Below are 16,223 nucleotides of genomic sequence, written 5' to 3'. Positions count from 1 at the left end.
TTATTGAGGCCGTGTTTCGAGCTCTACCAGCAGTTATGACATTCCCGAAGCTTTTGCGAGGCTCGCTAAGGCTTACGAATGCAGTCGTTTAACTCCAATGTACGCCAGCATCTACTGATTTTGTTTGGGGCGTTTAACATTTTTAACGTCCCGAAGCGACTAAGGCTATGAGGGAGGTCGTAGTGTATGGCTCAGGCTAACTTAATATAGGTCACTTAGGGATGTTTACCGTGCACTTTGATCGTGCTGTAGACGCATCCCTCGCATTTCTCCTCTGTCACGGCTGCTGCTGGAGGCGTCCTCGGAATCGGAGGGATGAGCAGTGGCTACTCACCCGTTTTGTGTTTGGGGTTATCATAGAAAAGAAAGGCCGTAGAGGACCACAGGCTCCCTTAAAACAATTAACATTTTTACTGCTCAACATTAACATTTTGATGCGTCCGATTTAGTAAATGGGTATCGCATACGTCATATCCACTGTATGTTGCCTTGCATTTCCTGCGACAAATAATTTCGTGGATTTTGATTATGGAGTGCGGACGGAGGCCACGTGCAGACAACTACACCTCTGATACAATGAACATCCACCGCCTGCACTGACGCCCATCTGCCCCGACTGTCGCCGGAATGCCCCACCCAGCGCCGTTTACTACGTCTCGTAGTGCAATACGCACTCTGCCACCCGAACGCGTCATCCGCAGTCATTACACACTCCCCTTCGCATCTACCGGCTCTCGCTACACCGCGAGCTACACAGTTCCTGACTCACTCCAGAGTACGCTGAAAAAAGCCGGCAGATCCAATGCCGTGTGGGAATCGATGCTATGCGAAGCGGTGTGTGGGGAGCCTACCAAGTTTACGAAACGACCATGACAGCACCAAGACGTAGGCGGCTGTTTCATGACCTACATGATACGCATCTCATTGCATTCATGTCATGACCTGTCATTTATGTTCGACATACACTGTTTCACACTATGCCAATTTTGCTACATACCAAGTTAACGAAACGTCCATGAGAGCACCAAGACGTAGGCGGCCGTTTCTTGACCTACATCATGAGCATATCATGACATTCTTGTCACGACCTATCATTTATGTTCGACATCATGCCATTTGTGGTACATACCAAGTTAACCAAGCGACCATGAGATAATCAAGACGCAGGCGGCTGTTTCATGACCAACATGACACGCACGCATGTCACGACATTCATGTCAAGATCTATCATTCATGTTCGTCTACACCCTTGACATACTATGTCAATTTTCGTAGATACCAAGTTAACGAAGCCACCATGAGATAATCAAGACGTAGGCGGCTGTTTCATGACCAACATGACACGCATCTCATGACATTCATATCATGACCCATTAATTATGTTCGACATCCACTTTTCTCATACTATGCCAATTTTGATACATAACAAGTTAACGAAGCGACCATGACAGAATCAAGACGCTGGCAGCTGTTTCATGACCAACATGACACACATGTCATGACCTATCATTTATGTTCGTCATACACTCTTGTCATAATGTGCCACTTTTTCTACATACCTATCGCCCGGTACAACTTTCCAAAAAAAAAAAGAAAAGGCCCCGCCCAGATGACCCAAGCGCGACAGCCGATTGCCTCCGCGACTAAAATAGTCCTGCTAAAAAAAAACGTGCTTTTAAGATGCGTAATTCTCGGTATAAATGAAGACTTTTGTATTTTGATGACTCGTTTGGTAGGGCTCTCGTGATTGGAATGCTACAGAACATGCCGGATTGCGAGAGAAAAATAATCCCGTGCCTTCTACAACGCTGCCCGACGTCTGCTTTTTAGCTTCTACAGACAAAAGTAGAAAGAGCAGCTCAGCATGGCTTTTGCGCTGGTTTATATGCACACGGCACATTTACTACTTGTTTTCCGAGCTTAAAATGAATCAGTTGCTATTCAACAGGTACTTAAAAAACAATGCATTTATCGCAACCATTACAAACCTGGGGCGAGAAGACGATCTAGGCAGAAAAGGTACAAAAATACTTCATTCATCGTTTTGAATAAATACTCTTGGTTTTTAGATAGCATGAAATTCACATATTTCTTGGTTTTATGTTTTCACAAACTTGTTTTCAGAAATGTGATAGGCTTTTTTTTCTTTTCACTTTTTTTTGCAAGCCTGCAATGTCGGCATCTCGCGCAAGACATTCTGTGTGACTTTTGCGCCATAGAGCCCAGCGAGGTGACATCGGAATGCGATGCTTTGTTGCCGAACGAGCCTTGTGTCGCCTCGATGTGCACACCACCAAGGAGCCTGAACAAGAAGAACAAGGGTGACCACATCCTGAATAGCGATTCACGCATCATGATCCTCCACTGCTGCACGTATTGACGTAACAGGGAGACTAAACGCATCGTGGAGGACACGACCAAGTTTGTCGCTGAGATGCTCGGTGTCAGCGAAAGCACAGTGTTCAAAGTAAGGAGGGAGGTCAAAGCTTCGGATATTTCGGGTGGCACACTGTCGACGCCCTCGCGAAAGCTCCCACGAAATGCGGAGAATAGAAGACGCAGCACGAAGTACGACAGCTTCACGTTGTGGGCGCTGAGGTGTCATGTGTGCACGATTTCTTTCGCCGCAACCAGATACCGACAGTAGGAAGGTAAGTACCGAGTTCTCGAAGCGTATAGATCTCTCATCACTGAAGCGGATTACTGTGCGTCGCCTGCTCGACGAGATCATGTTCAAGCACGAGAAGAGGAGCCGCAATTCGCTTCTTATCGACTGGGACGACATCGCTGAGTGGCGGAATCGCTACCTTCGTGGAGTGGAGTGCTACCGGGTGGAAGGCCAGAAGATCTTCCTGGATGAGACATGGGTGACGGCGGCATACCCTCGGTCGATCGTGTGGACAGATACCATGGTGCAGAAGCGTGTACGCCTGTGTGTCCGAGCAAATGCCCTTTCGACAGGTCTGAAACAGCCTTCTGGAAAAGGCCAGCGCCTGATTGTGACACACATCGGCAGCGATGATGGCTTCGTCGACGACTGCTTGGATGTATTCCGAGGTCAAAAACAGGCGACTACCACGCAGAAATGGACGGCAATCGCTTCGAGGGATGGTTTAATGGCGTTCTGCAGAAGTTGCGAGCTGATAGCGTCATTGTTTTAGACAATGCACCTTCCCATACCTGGCGAAAAGAGAAATTGCCGACGACGGCCTGGAAGAAGGAAAAATACAGGAGTTGTTCAAAAGCAAAGACATCGCCTACAGTGAAAGGATGGTGAAAAAACAGCTGCTTGAGTTGGTAGCATTTGTACAATCACGCTTTCTGAGCTACATCGTAGACAATACAGCTGAAAGGGCTGGTTGCATTGCACTCAGACTCTCACCATACCACTGCGAATTTAATCATATCGAGCTCGTGTGGGCAAACGTGAAAAATGGCATCGCTGCAAACAACAGAGACTTCAAGCTGTCCACGGTCGAAGACGTCTTGAGGGGAAAAATCAAGCCCGTAATGGCGGAAGACTGGAAGAAGAACATTCACCACGTTATGTACCTGGAGGCCAAGTTCAGACTTGACATGTCTGGGAGTGACCACACCCAACCCATCATCATCCAACTGGGTGAATAAAGATGACACTGAAGAAGGCGACTCCGACTGCAAGCTGTCCGGCATTGAGCCACTAGACGAAGCATAACAGCTTCTTATTAACGAAAGAACAGCCCTTATTAGGGCCACCAAAATTTTGCAGGTGGGTTGGCAGCAGCCAACCATCCTCCCGTGACCTCTCAAATATGTAAACAGTTCATTTGGTGGTATATTCCTTTTAATGGAAGCTCAATTCTGAAAAAGCAGCGTCCTGCACAGATTTCATTTCATTTATTTACCTTGAAAACCTCACTAGGGGGTATTACATAAGGGGTGGGTGTACATAAAGAATAAATAAAACACTCAATTTTGCGACAACAGGTACTCAGTCACATCGGCACAAATAGATGATGGACAGGTGAAAGCGACGATATTGCGAGGAAGGTCGTTCCAGTCTTTGGCTGCACGAGGAAAAAAAGATGCTGAAAAATTAGCGGTTCTCACAAGTGTACGGGAAACTTGCAGGTGGTGACCAGTGCGAGGAGATATGTATGCGGGAGGTGTGATGTAAGGAGCACTGTTAAGTAATGAATAGTAAAGCTTATGGAATAGACAAAGTGTTGCTATGCGTCGGCGGATGGATAAAGCTTGCAGCCCAGATTCCGCTTTCAGGGCGGTAACACTGACTTCGTGAGAATAAGATGAGTGAACGAATCTGGTGGCACAATTTTGTACCGCTTCAAGGTCATCTAGGAGGCATACTTGATGCGGGGACCATATGGCTGACGCATACTCTAGTTTTTAACGGATAAGTGACTTATAGGCTATATAACTGGTTGGGGCGCGTTATGAAGGTGACCTTTCAGAAAACCGAGAGTTCTATTTGCCGATGATGTGACGTTTGTAGTATGCGCATGCAATGACAGATCAATGGACAAATGCCATGACAGATCATTGTACGAAGTAACGCCTAAGTATTTGAACGATGTTACTGCTTGTATAGGCTCGTTAGCAATTGTGTACAGGAAATAACGGGGCGCTTTTGGCGGGTAATGGAAAGAAGTTTACATTTAGTCGGGTTAAGGGTCATTAGCCACCGGTCGCACGGAGGAAGAAGAAGCACCGAGCAGTGCAGACGTGGAAGCATCGGCTCCGTTTCTTTTTCCATGCTCCGCTCGTCAGTTTTGAGAGTGCAACGAAAAGAAGCATACCACTGGATCCGTGAAGCAACGGCGAATCTACTGACACCAAGATTCGAGGTGGGGCTTGTTTTTTCACAATCTTACGGAACGTTTTCTGCTCCTTAGTGAGGAGTAGGGCCTTTGCTGGGCCTAGTAAGCCCACCTGACCGCAGCCATCGCGGATACAAACATGGAAGATGAAGATTTTACTGGAAATGAAAGAGACAATGGTCAGGACGACTACGGCTGGCAAGTTGTGGCTGGCCGAAGATCACGACCTAGCACAAAGGCTGTGGATGAGGACAGCACATTGCCACGTAATCAGCGAGAGCATGGAGTCAAGGGAACCGCCGTCGGTGGAATGGTCAAGAATCGGGTTATCAAAGCTTCGAGGATGCCTCAACTGCCCGAGGAGCACAGAAAGATCATTATACGACCTCGAGGAGGGCTCAATTTGAACAAGGTGAGCACCACCACGATTGGTTCCGCAGTCATCGAGGCGTCCGGCCTAACGGAAGAGGTTCTTTAAAACTGATGGTAGCGCTAAAAAGGAACGGACACACGATGAAAAGACGACACCACGACGAAGAAGCGCTTCTTGAAGAAGCGTCTCTTGCCCGTGAAGATGATGCCCATGAAGATGTTGTCTGCCCGAACTTCATTCAAAATATCATCGTAGTCAGCACGCCTACGCCCGAACATGCTGCGAAGTATGTTATAATCAAGTCTTTCAAGATTATGGAAGCGGAATACGAGGCAAATGCATACGAAGCGGCACCCCATGCCACATGCAAAGGCGTCATCCGAAGAGTGGACATCAGAGACTCGCAAGCTATAATAACAAGAAACATCGTGCATGACTGGAACCCGCTTGCGCTGGCTGCCAAGCGCATCAAGACGTCGGGATCGGTCATCGTACTTTTCGATGAACTCAAAGTGCCCAATTTTGTCAGGTACGGATCCACACTAGTGAGATGCTACCTCTACAGGAAGCAATTCGACGTCTGCTTCACTTGCGGAAGGGTCGGGCACCGCTCTGATGTGTGTCCAACACCTGACTTTGTTCAGTGCAGGGGATGTGTAACTCGCAACCCAGGAGATGAACATGTGTGTGCACCTAAGCGTAAATTTTGTGAAGGCGATCACCCTACCGGCGACAAGTTTTGTAAGCAAAGATTTCAAATCCCTTACGTCGTACGACTTCATCGAAGAGAGCGCAACAGGACTCGGTCGTCAACCGGAGTGCAGTCGGAAGCGCAACAGCTGGCGCCCAACCATCGCCCCGAGGACAGGGAGCACTCACGCTCCAGGAGTCGCACCAGATCCAGGCATCGTTCACTATCCAGGGTGAGAAGGCGCTCCAAGTCAAGGGAAGCACAGGTGCGCTTCGTGCAAAGGGACTCAACACCTGGAGAGAAAAAGACGCCAGGAACCACTTTGGCTGACAAAGTAAAAGGTATGGCGAGAGTTGTTGGGGGCGCCTCGGCTGCTGTGGGTGATGACAATGATGCCAGAATAGAGCAATTAATTAAAGAAGTAACTTCTTTAAGAAAAGCTAATGAAGAATTGACAAGGCAGGTAGCAGAGCTTCGTAAAAAAGAGCAGTCGAGCCCTGCTAGAGTAGAGATAGATCGACTTGTAAGCAAAAGCAGCGATCCAGGAGAATCCAGCTCTCCTGCCCCTAAAAAGAGGGCGGTGAGTTCCGAGGATGAGTCAGTCTTCTCAGCCCTCAGTGAATAAAAGATGCAATTAAAGCGATATGAGAGACAGTGAAAACGACCAACTTTAAAGTGGACAAATTGTGGAAATGGAGACTAACGGCGGAGAAAATACTTAGGAAAATTGAGACGCGAGGGGATGACGACGATGAGTATCTGCCATCGGAGGCGGATAGTATAAAGTCCATTCCTGGACTGTCGGGGCCATCACAAAGAGGAAAGTAGCGGGTAATAGAAAGGCAGCCTCACCTAATAACAATGGACAGTAATCATGGATTTAACGTGTGGCAATGGAATTGTCGCGGGTTTCAACACAAAAAAACAGCACTGCGACAGGTGATCAGGTCATCTGAGGCCAGGCCAAAAGTAATTATGCTGCAGAAAACCTTAGCGGACGAAATTATGCTTACTGGGTACAAAGTTATATGTAGAGACAAAAAAACGGGGAGGGAGTTGGCGACCCTCATTGACAAAAAGTTGCCATACATTGAGCATGATATTAATCTTAGACATTCCAAGTTTGAATTTATTGTAGTTGAGATAATACTTAAAAGGAACAGAGCTAAGACGCAAAGCGTTTTCTGTTTGAATATTTACAGCAGTCCTAACGACCCGAGACAGAGGTTTAGAGCACTCTTCAACAAGGTGCTTTCGGTTGCCAAAAACTCCCCGCTCATTATTGGAGGGGACTTTAATGCTCCCTATGGCACGTGGGGATACGCTTGGAACACAAAGAGGAGACAGGAGCTATAGAGTCTTGCCATGGATCTGGGGTTATGCTTGATTACTGATCCGGCGTATCCCACCCGCTGTGGCACGTCCACAAGCAGGGACTCCACACCAGATCTTACTTTCGTAAACAACTCAGAAGGAGCCAATTGGGAAAATTCAAACATGGATCTCGGGAGCGATCATTATATCATACACATAACTATACGCATACCGAGACAGGAAACTAGAATCTTCAAATTCACTGATTGGGATCAGTTCAGAAAGATCAGGGTGAACAGAAGGAAAGTGGGGCCTCTAGATGCCGAGCAGGATTCCCTTCAGACGTGGGTCACCCAACTCAGAGAGGACGTCAAAGGGGCCACTAAAGAAATCAGGACAGAGGAAAATATTGAGGCTGTGGACAGCAGGCTGGCGCATCTGATTGAGGCCAAGCAATCTATACTACAGAGATGGAAAACGCAGAGACTTAACAGAAGGCTAAGGAAAAAAATTGCGCAATTAAATAGACAAATTGATGATCACTTAAAGACTCTCGTGAAGCAACAGTGGGATGAGATCTGCGATTCGGCTGATGGTAGACTCAAGCATGAAGGTAGCCGGAACCTCCTCAAGCACTTGCTCAACGAGAACGAAACAAGGACAAGCAAGAGAACAGCTATATCTAAGTTGGTTCATCAGAAAGCCAAGATAAAACACAGAAGGATATCATGGATAGTCTCGCAGCCAAATATCTCCCACTTAAACAACCAAACGAAGAAGACGAGAGCCCCGAATATACGGTAGGCATATGTGAAGAACTTCACTGAGAGACTTCACGGGACTTCACTGAGAGTGAAGTGAGGGCGGTTTTTCAAAGTCTTAATAGTAGATCGGCGGCTGGACCTGACGGAATAACTAACAAGATATTAAAAAATCTGGATGATGAATCAATTTCTTATCTAACTGAACATTTCAATGAGTGTTGGAGAAAAAGGGTATACTCAGAGGAATGGAGGGTGGCCAATACTATCCTCATACCAAAGCCAGGAAAACAACTCACTCTGGACAACCTCCGTCCTATTTCCTTAACGTCCTGTCTAGGCAAAGCTATGGAACATGTCATCCTAAATCGACTCATTAAATACGTTGAGCAGAACGACATCTTCCCGTACCACTTGATCGGCTTTCGTCCCGGGCTGTCAACTCAGGATGCTATGCTGCTGATCAAACACCAACTTATACAGACCAGCCCAGCGCATACGAAAGCTCTTTTGGGATTGGATGTGGAAAAAGCTTTTGATCGTATAAAGCATAAGGCAATACTTGACATTCTCTCGGAGATGGGTTTAGGTAAGAGACTTTTTAGCATGATTAAGGACTTTCTTAGAAATAGAACTGCACGACTCATGCTGGGTGAGCTTAAATCAGAAGCTAAGAATTTGGGAAATAGGGGCACTCCACGAGGGGCTGTGCTCTCACCCATGCTATTTAATTTAGCAATGTCCAAGGTTGCAAGAAATCTGGAGAAAATTGAGGGCATACATTATGTGCTATATGCCGACGACATAACCATATGGAGTGCCAAGGGTAATGTAGGACAGACAGAGACCAGATTACAGGAAAGCTTATATGTTGTAGAGAACACACTGAAAGACATGGGGTTGAAATGCTCGGCAGCCAAATCAGAACTCTTGGTCATTAAACATCGCAGAAAAGGTCGCAAACCAAGAGGTTACATTCCGGAAGATGAGCCAAGAGTGTGCTTATACACTCATGAAGGATCCGCAGTCAGGCTAGTTGAAACAATCAAGGTTCTTGGGTATCACATAGACGGAAACAATGCTAACTATAGAACAATGCAACATATCTCGAATAAAACAGATGAAGTCATTAGGTTACTAAGGAGAATTACCAATAGACACAGAGGCTTAGGAGAGGACAGCGCATTGAGGCTAATACACGCCTTTGCTCTCTGTCACTTCACTTATGTGGCTGGATTATTCAAATAGAAGCAGGCAGAACTTAACAAACTTCATGTGATGCTCAGGAAGCTCGTTAAAGTAGCCCTAGGGATACCCAGTAACGCTGCAACTGACAAACTCATGAGTCTAGGGGTGCACAACACAATGGAAGAAATCGCGGAGGCTCAACAGCTAGCGCAACACGAAAGACTGACAAAATCACGAGCTGGCAGGAACATATTACAGGCAATAGGTGCAGAACTGAATACATCAAGGAGCCCAATAGAGGCTGAAGTAGAATTAAGGACTGACGTTAGGAACAAGATCAGAACCAACCCTCTCCCCAGAAACATGCATCCAGAATATAATGTAGAAAGGAGAAAGGCAAGAGCTAAAGCACTCTTGCAGGAAATAGAACAGCAGAACCAATTGGCAGCTGTAGTTGATGCAGCCTGGGTGAAAGGTAAAGAAGCATATACGGCCATTGTCTCAAATTATCAAGGGAAGGTGCAAGATGCTATCACTATTTTTACCAAGGACCCCATGGTGGCGGAACAAGTGGCAATTGCTCTAGCCGTCAGGAGTAATAAGTGGGCCTGCATTTACAGTGATTCGAAATTCGCTATAAAGTGTTGTGATAAAGGCTACGTAGCTGGTGTTGCAGCGAAACGTTTTGAAAACATTGGGATTATGAGAACTGAAATTCGATGGTTTCCTGCGCATATGGGAAAAGTGGACGAGACTCGGATAAACCTCAATGAGGTTGCTCATGACTTGGCACGAGGACTTGCTAACCGTGACAGTCACAACCGAGCCGTTCACCATCAAGCCAGGGAATCTAGAGATCATTTAATAACATACAATGACATTACCAAACACTACTATTTAGGACGCAGGCAATTCCCATTCCCACATTCAAAACTGAACAGGGCTCAGGCAGTGTCACTGCGCTTATTGCAAACAGGTACATATCCCACACCGTACAACATTAATAAAATATATCCAGAGAGGGAGATTAGGATAGACTGCAACGATTGTAATGGCATCATTGGAATCAGACATATGCTGGCGGGGTGCCCCGCGACTCTCCCCAACCTCATTGAAGAATGGACACAGTGGGAGAAAAGGATTCAAAGCCCATTGTTTCAGGACCAACTAAGGGGCGTCCAGAGGGCCCATGATGTCGATGAAAGGCTTGGCCTGACAGTGCCAACGTGGGAGCGGCCCCCCTTGACTTGAGAAGTCGACCCTCCGGACCTCATTCCAATAAATGTTTACACACACCCACACCGGTCGCACCATTCCTGGAGACGGTCCAGATCATGCTGAAGTTTTGCTGCGTCGCAATGGTTAGAATCTGATCAGTAAATTACACAGTCGTCAGCGAACATTCGGATTTGGCAAGATAAAATTTGAGGCAAGTCGTTAATATATATTAGAAATAGGAGAACCGAGAACGGAATCTTGGGGTACACCAGATGTTACAGGCACAGGGTCAGAGGTATGATTATTAACAAGGGCGTGTAGAGATCGGTTAGACACGAATTCCTTGATCCAAATCAGAACGTTATGGTCCAGGCTTAACTGGTTTAGTTTTAATGTCAATCGTTGATGCGGCAATTTATCAAGCGCTTTTGCGTAATCTAAGAAAATGGCATCAGTTTGTATGTTGGTGTCGAGATTAACATGCAAGTCATGAATGAAAATGGCCAGTTGGGTCTCGCATGAAAAGCCCTTTCGAAAGCCATGCTGAGATTGATAAAAAAAGTTATATTTATCGATAAATGCCATGATATGAGAATAAATGACATGCTCCATGATTTTGCATGGGACACTTATTAATGATATGGGGCAGTTATTTGGTGGTGAATACTTTTTACCAGATTTGTAGACAGGAACAAGCTTCCCCACTTTCCAATCATTTGGCATGTGACCTACAGAAAGTGAATGAGAAAATCCACAGATACGCAGCAATGGTATGTCTGGTGTTAATTCTTTAACAGCTTGGAATTAATTTCATCTAAGCCTATCGATGAAGAAAGCTTAATTTTATCTAACAAAATAAAATTCCATCATGAGTTATTGTGATAGCAGGCATAGTACACAGAGTTCTAGCCTGTGACGTAGGCAAAGATGTGCTGGGTTCTTTGGTGAAAACTGTGCTAATAGCAATGTTAAAGGTGTTAGTGCATTCGAGGTCCCCGACGGTTTCTCCCAATTCGATGTTCAGAGTGATAGCGCTTGATTCGATAGGGTTGACGACCTTCCAAACGTTTCTCGGGTTGTCATTTACCAATTTTATCAAATCGTTGTTGAAAAATTTGTACTTAGCATTTCGCACAGTAATCAGGTAGGCAATATCGGCAGTATAATACCGCTGCCACGCATTAGACGAGGCTCTCACCTTAGCAGCACGAAAAAAGCGTTTTTTTCTGCCTTCTAATGTTTTTAGTGTCTTAGTGAACCATGGGTTTTGGTGATTTTCACGGAAAGTAATTTTAGGAATAAATTTGTTGGCCAAGTCCTGTATTTTGCATTTGAATACCTCCCAGCTCTCCTGGAGAGGCATGCTGTAAAATTGGGCTTCAAATAAAGGGGAAGAAATTCTAAGCTCGTTGTAAATTTCGTCGTATAGTTACCTTTTTCATATAGAAGGATTGTTTTCTTACGTTTTTTGCGGCGTTCAAGGCAAAACAAAAACTCGGCGTGGATAACTTTGTAATCACTAATTACTTGAAGGTAAGTGATGTGTGAAAAGCTCTCAGGATTTGTAGTTAGTATAAGATCCAAAATATTAGCACTGTCGCCAGCAACACGCGTTGGTTCCCTTACTAACTGAGATTGGCATTCAATCATATTTCTATGAAATCCTCTAATTCTCTGTGGTTCACACCTGAAGGAGCTAGTTTCTGCCTGTCGATACCGGTATAATTGAAATCTCCAAATAGCAATATATGTGAATTTGGATGTGCGGTACCGAGATCACTCAGAATATTGTTCAGCTCACTTGAAAAGTTAGGTGAAGTATGCGGAGCCCTGTAGTAAACACCAAGTAAAACGGATTGCGCGGATGAGTGAAAAATTATCCATAACATTTCTAGATCAAAGACGATGTATATTGGTGTGCACGATAAATTAGGGCCCACGGCAATCCAGACACCGCCTCCTCGAGTGCATCTGCGGTCATTTCTGAAAACTTGAAAACCTGCCAAGTTAGCAAGTACTTCTGTGTCAACGACATCAGGGCTAAGCCACGCTTCGGTTAGTATCAGTATGTTGCTGTTTGAAGAAATCATGATGTTAGAGACGAGTTCACGCCTAGGTATGGAACTGCGAATGTTTGTGAATATGACAGATAAGGAAAGATTATTTCTTGGCATGGTTTGGGGGCTGGTAATCACATTTTTCCGGGCGGACAATTGCTATGAGACTTCTCTTACAGTTTGCGATACACTATCAAACACGTAGCGCTTGGGTTCGATGTGCAGGGTTTCGCACCGCAGATTAAAAGGGGCGGATTGCTTTCTGCCAAATGCAACGAGGTGGCTGCGAGCAATTCGAACTGCACGAGAAAAGTCTTCGCTAATACTATAATTGGTACCTTTTAGTTTCCGTGCGCTCGACAGGACAGTTCCCTTTGTTTTGAAAAATGTGAATTTTGCTATTATTGGACGGGGTTTGTCATTCGAATGACGTCCAACAAAATGGGCGTGCTCTATCTCTATTGCGTCGATGTGCATATCTAAATACTTGCGGCAGTGTCTAATGATAAGTTGTTCTGATCGTGCGTACGATTCAGATGTAGTTTCGGGGAGTCCGTAGAATAACAAGTTGTTCCATCGCGTTCGGTTTTCGGCATCATCAAAACGTGACTAGTTTTGAAATTAAGCCAGTAGCTTTAGTTGCGTCGGCGCGGACAGCTTCTGTAACTGTTTTAAGTGTTAGAAGGCTTTCGTAATGGCTCTCAAGTTCGGCCATGCGTTTGCTGAGTTCAGGTACATTTCTGTCGGCCGCTAATAACTGAGATTTTAGATCTTGAACTTCAGAAATAATCTTGGACTGGCCAGTAGACATCTTCTTTAGCTCAGCGAGGATAGCTGCAGCATCCGGACCGGGGTTAATTTCCATATCACCGGAAAGTAAGAGTAGCTGGGAAAAACGACATGAAAATAATCAGCAACAACAGTGTTAAGGCACTGTGGGCTTGGCAGCTGTACTAAGAAGTAGCTATTAGACTTTTTGGCAGAGAGGTTGAGTCGTTCACCAACCTGCATTACGAAATGAAAGGATTAGTGGCCTGCGCAGTGGCAAAGCCGCTAAGCCCACGTAGTACCACTGGTGGCTGCTCCTGTTTTATAGCTGGTCCTAGTAGTGATGTCGGACGCGATGGTGCTTCCCATTCTGCTGCGAGGGGCGAGAAATCCAAGGACGAGTGTGTCGTTGTTTCACAGACGGGTGAAGCGTTGGCAGTGGCTCGTTGACGGGCGCCTGACATATCCACGCTGAGAAGGGTTGGCAAATTTGAAGGTGCGGTCAGTGGCGTAGTCGTCTGTCCAGGAAGGAAAAGACACGCGATGAGTGGACCGAGCACCTGCATTACGAAGACGAAAGTATTAGTGGCATGCGCAGTGGCAAAGCCGCCAAGCCCACCCCACCACGTGCTCAATTTAAGTACTGGCATGGAAACATTCTTAAATGCTGTAAAATCTGAATGCAAATACAATTATCAACCCTGAATAACTGCGGGGCCCAAAATATTCATTCTGGCAGCCACTGTCCAGCTTGACACGAAAAAGCAGTAGTCCACGCGAAATTGACAGCCACTCTCAGCAGCCTGCACGCCAAAGCATATTCATGTGGTTGCATTGTTTATTTTGGTTATCTGGCTCAGGCAAGTAATGCGAATAAAAGAAGAATTATCAAACATCATTAGCTTAGTAAGGCCCAAAATGCTCACTAGGGCAACCATTCTCGTGTTGACGGGCCCTGTGGTGAAGTAGTAGCCTACGAGGCGAAATTGACGGCCAATGTTGGCAGCCTGTATGTCGAAAGGAAAACATGAAAGCAGTCATGTTGACACCATCGTCAAACTTTACATGCCCCTGAAGGCCAATACATGCAGCCAAGCAAGAACAAAAACACACCGTCTGCTCGGTTTACTCCACCGCACAGTCATTGTTAATTTCATTAAACAACTTGAACAAATAAGAGCAATGCAAACAGAGTGAGTGACATGCCCCTGTTTGGCGGCCTGCTTCCAGGTAGTTGTGCTGCCCTACTGTTCTTTCCAGCCTGTTAATATGAATAATGTCGACGTGAGCAGGCCCAATATATTCTATTGGGCAGCCACCATCGAGCTTGACGGGACCTGTGATGAAATAAAAGTAGTCAGGGCACGCTTGAAAGACACCTTTAGCAGTGTGCATTTTAAAACGCAGTCATGCGTATCCATTGTAGGTGAAACAGCAGTAGTGAACTCGAAATTGATCGCCACTGTTAGCAGCTTGCATGCAAACGCACATTCATGTGGTCGCATTCTCTATTTTGGTTATCTGGCTCAGGCAAGAATGATAATAAGAGAACAATTATGAAAAATCATTAGCTTCGTGAGACCCAAAATGCTCAATCTGGTAGCTATTAAAGCAGTAGTCGAGGACACGCTTGAAAGTCACCGTTAACAGTCTGCACTTCAAAGCGCAGTCCTCTCGTATGCATTGTTGGTGAAACAGCAGTAGTCAACGCGAAATTGACGGCCACTGTTGGTAGCTTGCATGCTAAAGCATATTCATGTGGTTGCTTTCTTTATTTTGGTTATCTGGCTCAGGCAAGTAATGCGAATAAGAGAACAATTATCAAACATCATTAGCTTAGTGAGGCCCAGAAAACTCATTTAGGCAGCCACCGTCGAGGTTGATGGGCCCCTTGGTGAAAGAGCAGTAGTCGGAGGTGCGCTTGAAAGGCACCGTTAGCAGTTTGCACTTCAAACCACAGTCATGCCGTAGCCATTGTTTAATTTGTTTATCTGACTGGTCAAGTAAAACGAATGCAAGCACAATTATTCACCCTGAATAGCTCTGCTAGCATTGTTTGTACTAAAAGATGCTGAGCAAAGTGTGAATGTGTTTTATTGATGCAATTTTTTAATTCACAAGCCGTCGCCATAGCGACCGCCAGATTCAGACAATGACATTGGTGAAGTAATAAATGGCGAAAGTCGCAAGAGCTCTCAGTGCACTGCTTTGCTGGGCTCGATCATGCTCCTCTCCGCGCTACCATGGAAAAGCGGCGACGGGGAGGTTGCGCGACGGCGTCGCTACAAATCAGCATTTCGCTTCAAGCGGCTCATACCCTGCGCTGGAATACATCAACGTATTGCTCAAATGTGCGGCTATGTCCCAAGAAACACATTGAGCCGCCTGTTCACACAGAAGTTTATACAACACAGGTGGCCAGGTATGGCTGCCAAAGCATGCGGCCTGAAATCGAGACATGCACCAAGATGTTCACTTTGCGACATCTGCTTCCTTGGTTTCTACTGTGACTGTAGTCGCAAGCTAGGGACTTTGTGGTTATTTCTTACGCAAGCAAGTGCGCGCCCGCGGAGCTCGAACGTCGAGTTGCAGTTGTAGTGGTTGTAGGCTGCGTATGTGATCGACAGGTGTTTAAGACTTACACCCCATCCTTTTCGCATGCACTTGCTGATCTTCTCTAAGAGCTATGCTATAGTGTGGCATGCAACGCCTACTACGATGTCATTAGTTCTGGAGATGTGCTGGAGTCTCGAAAAACTGTGGTACTTGTTTCATGCAGGCTCTGGAACAATTACGAAATGAGCAAGGAACTGCATGGCGCTGAACATACGTGGACTAGAACAGAGCGAGTCGAATTGAGTTTACATCGGGCTGAAAAAATACCAGCACCTACATCGTGTTACATTCAAAATAAAATTAGGTAACAAAATAAGTGTCGTTTTATTTTGATGTTTTCTATACAGGTATCTATCTCTCTCTACACTGCGGTTGCTTCCAGCAGCTGCTGTAGCGGCTGTGGTACATGAGGCGCCATCG

General features: G+C 45.8%; 1 protein-coding gene across 1 annotated transcript; it reads left to right on the top strand.

The window, feature by feature from the left end:
- The first annotated feature begins 5,040 nt into the window (after positions 1-5,040).
- LOC139054875 (uncharacterized) lies at positions 5,041-16,037 on the top strand. The gene is made up of 2 exons (XM_070532560.1): positions 5,041-6,222; positions 15,967-16,037. The coding sequence occupies exons 1-2, from the start codon at positions 5,301-5,303 to the stop codon at positions 15,987-15,989; spliced, it is 945 nt and encodes a 314-aa protein (XP_070388661.1). The 5' UTR covers positions 5,041-5,300; the 3' UTR covers positions 15,990-16,037.
- The last annotated feature ends 186 nt before the right edge of the window (positions 16,038-16,223 follow it).

Source organism: Dermacentor albipictus, chromosome 1 (genome assembly GCF_038994185.2).
Source record: "Dermacentor albipictus isolate Rhodes 1998 colony chromosome 1, USDA_Dalb.pri_finalv2, whole genome shotgun sequence".
Lineage (NCBI taxonomy): Eukaryota > Metazoa > Arthropoda > Arachnida > Ixodida > Ixodidae > Dermacentor > Dermacentor albipictus.
The sequence above is the reverse complement of the archived record's forward strand: the minus strand, read 5'-3'. Positions and strand labels throughout refer to the sequence as shown.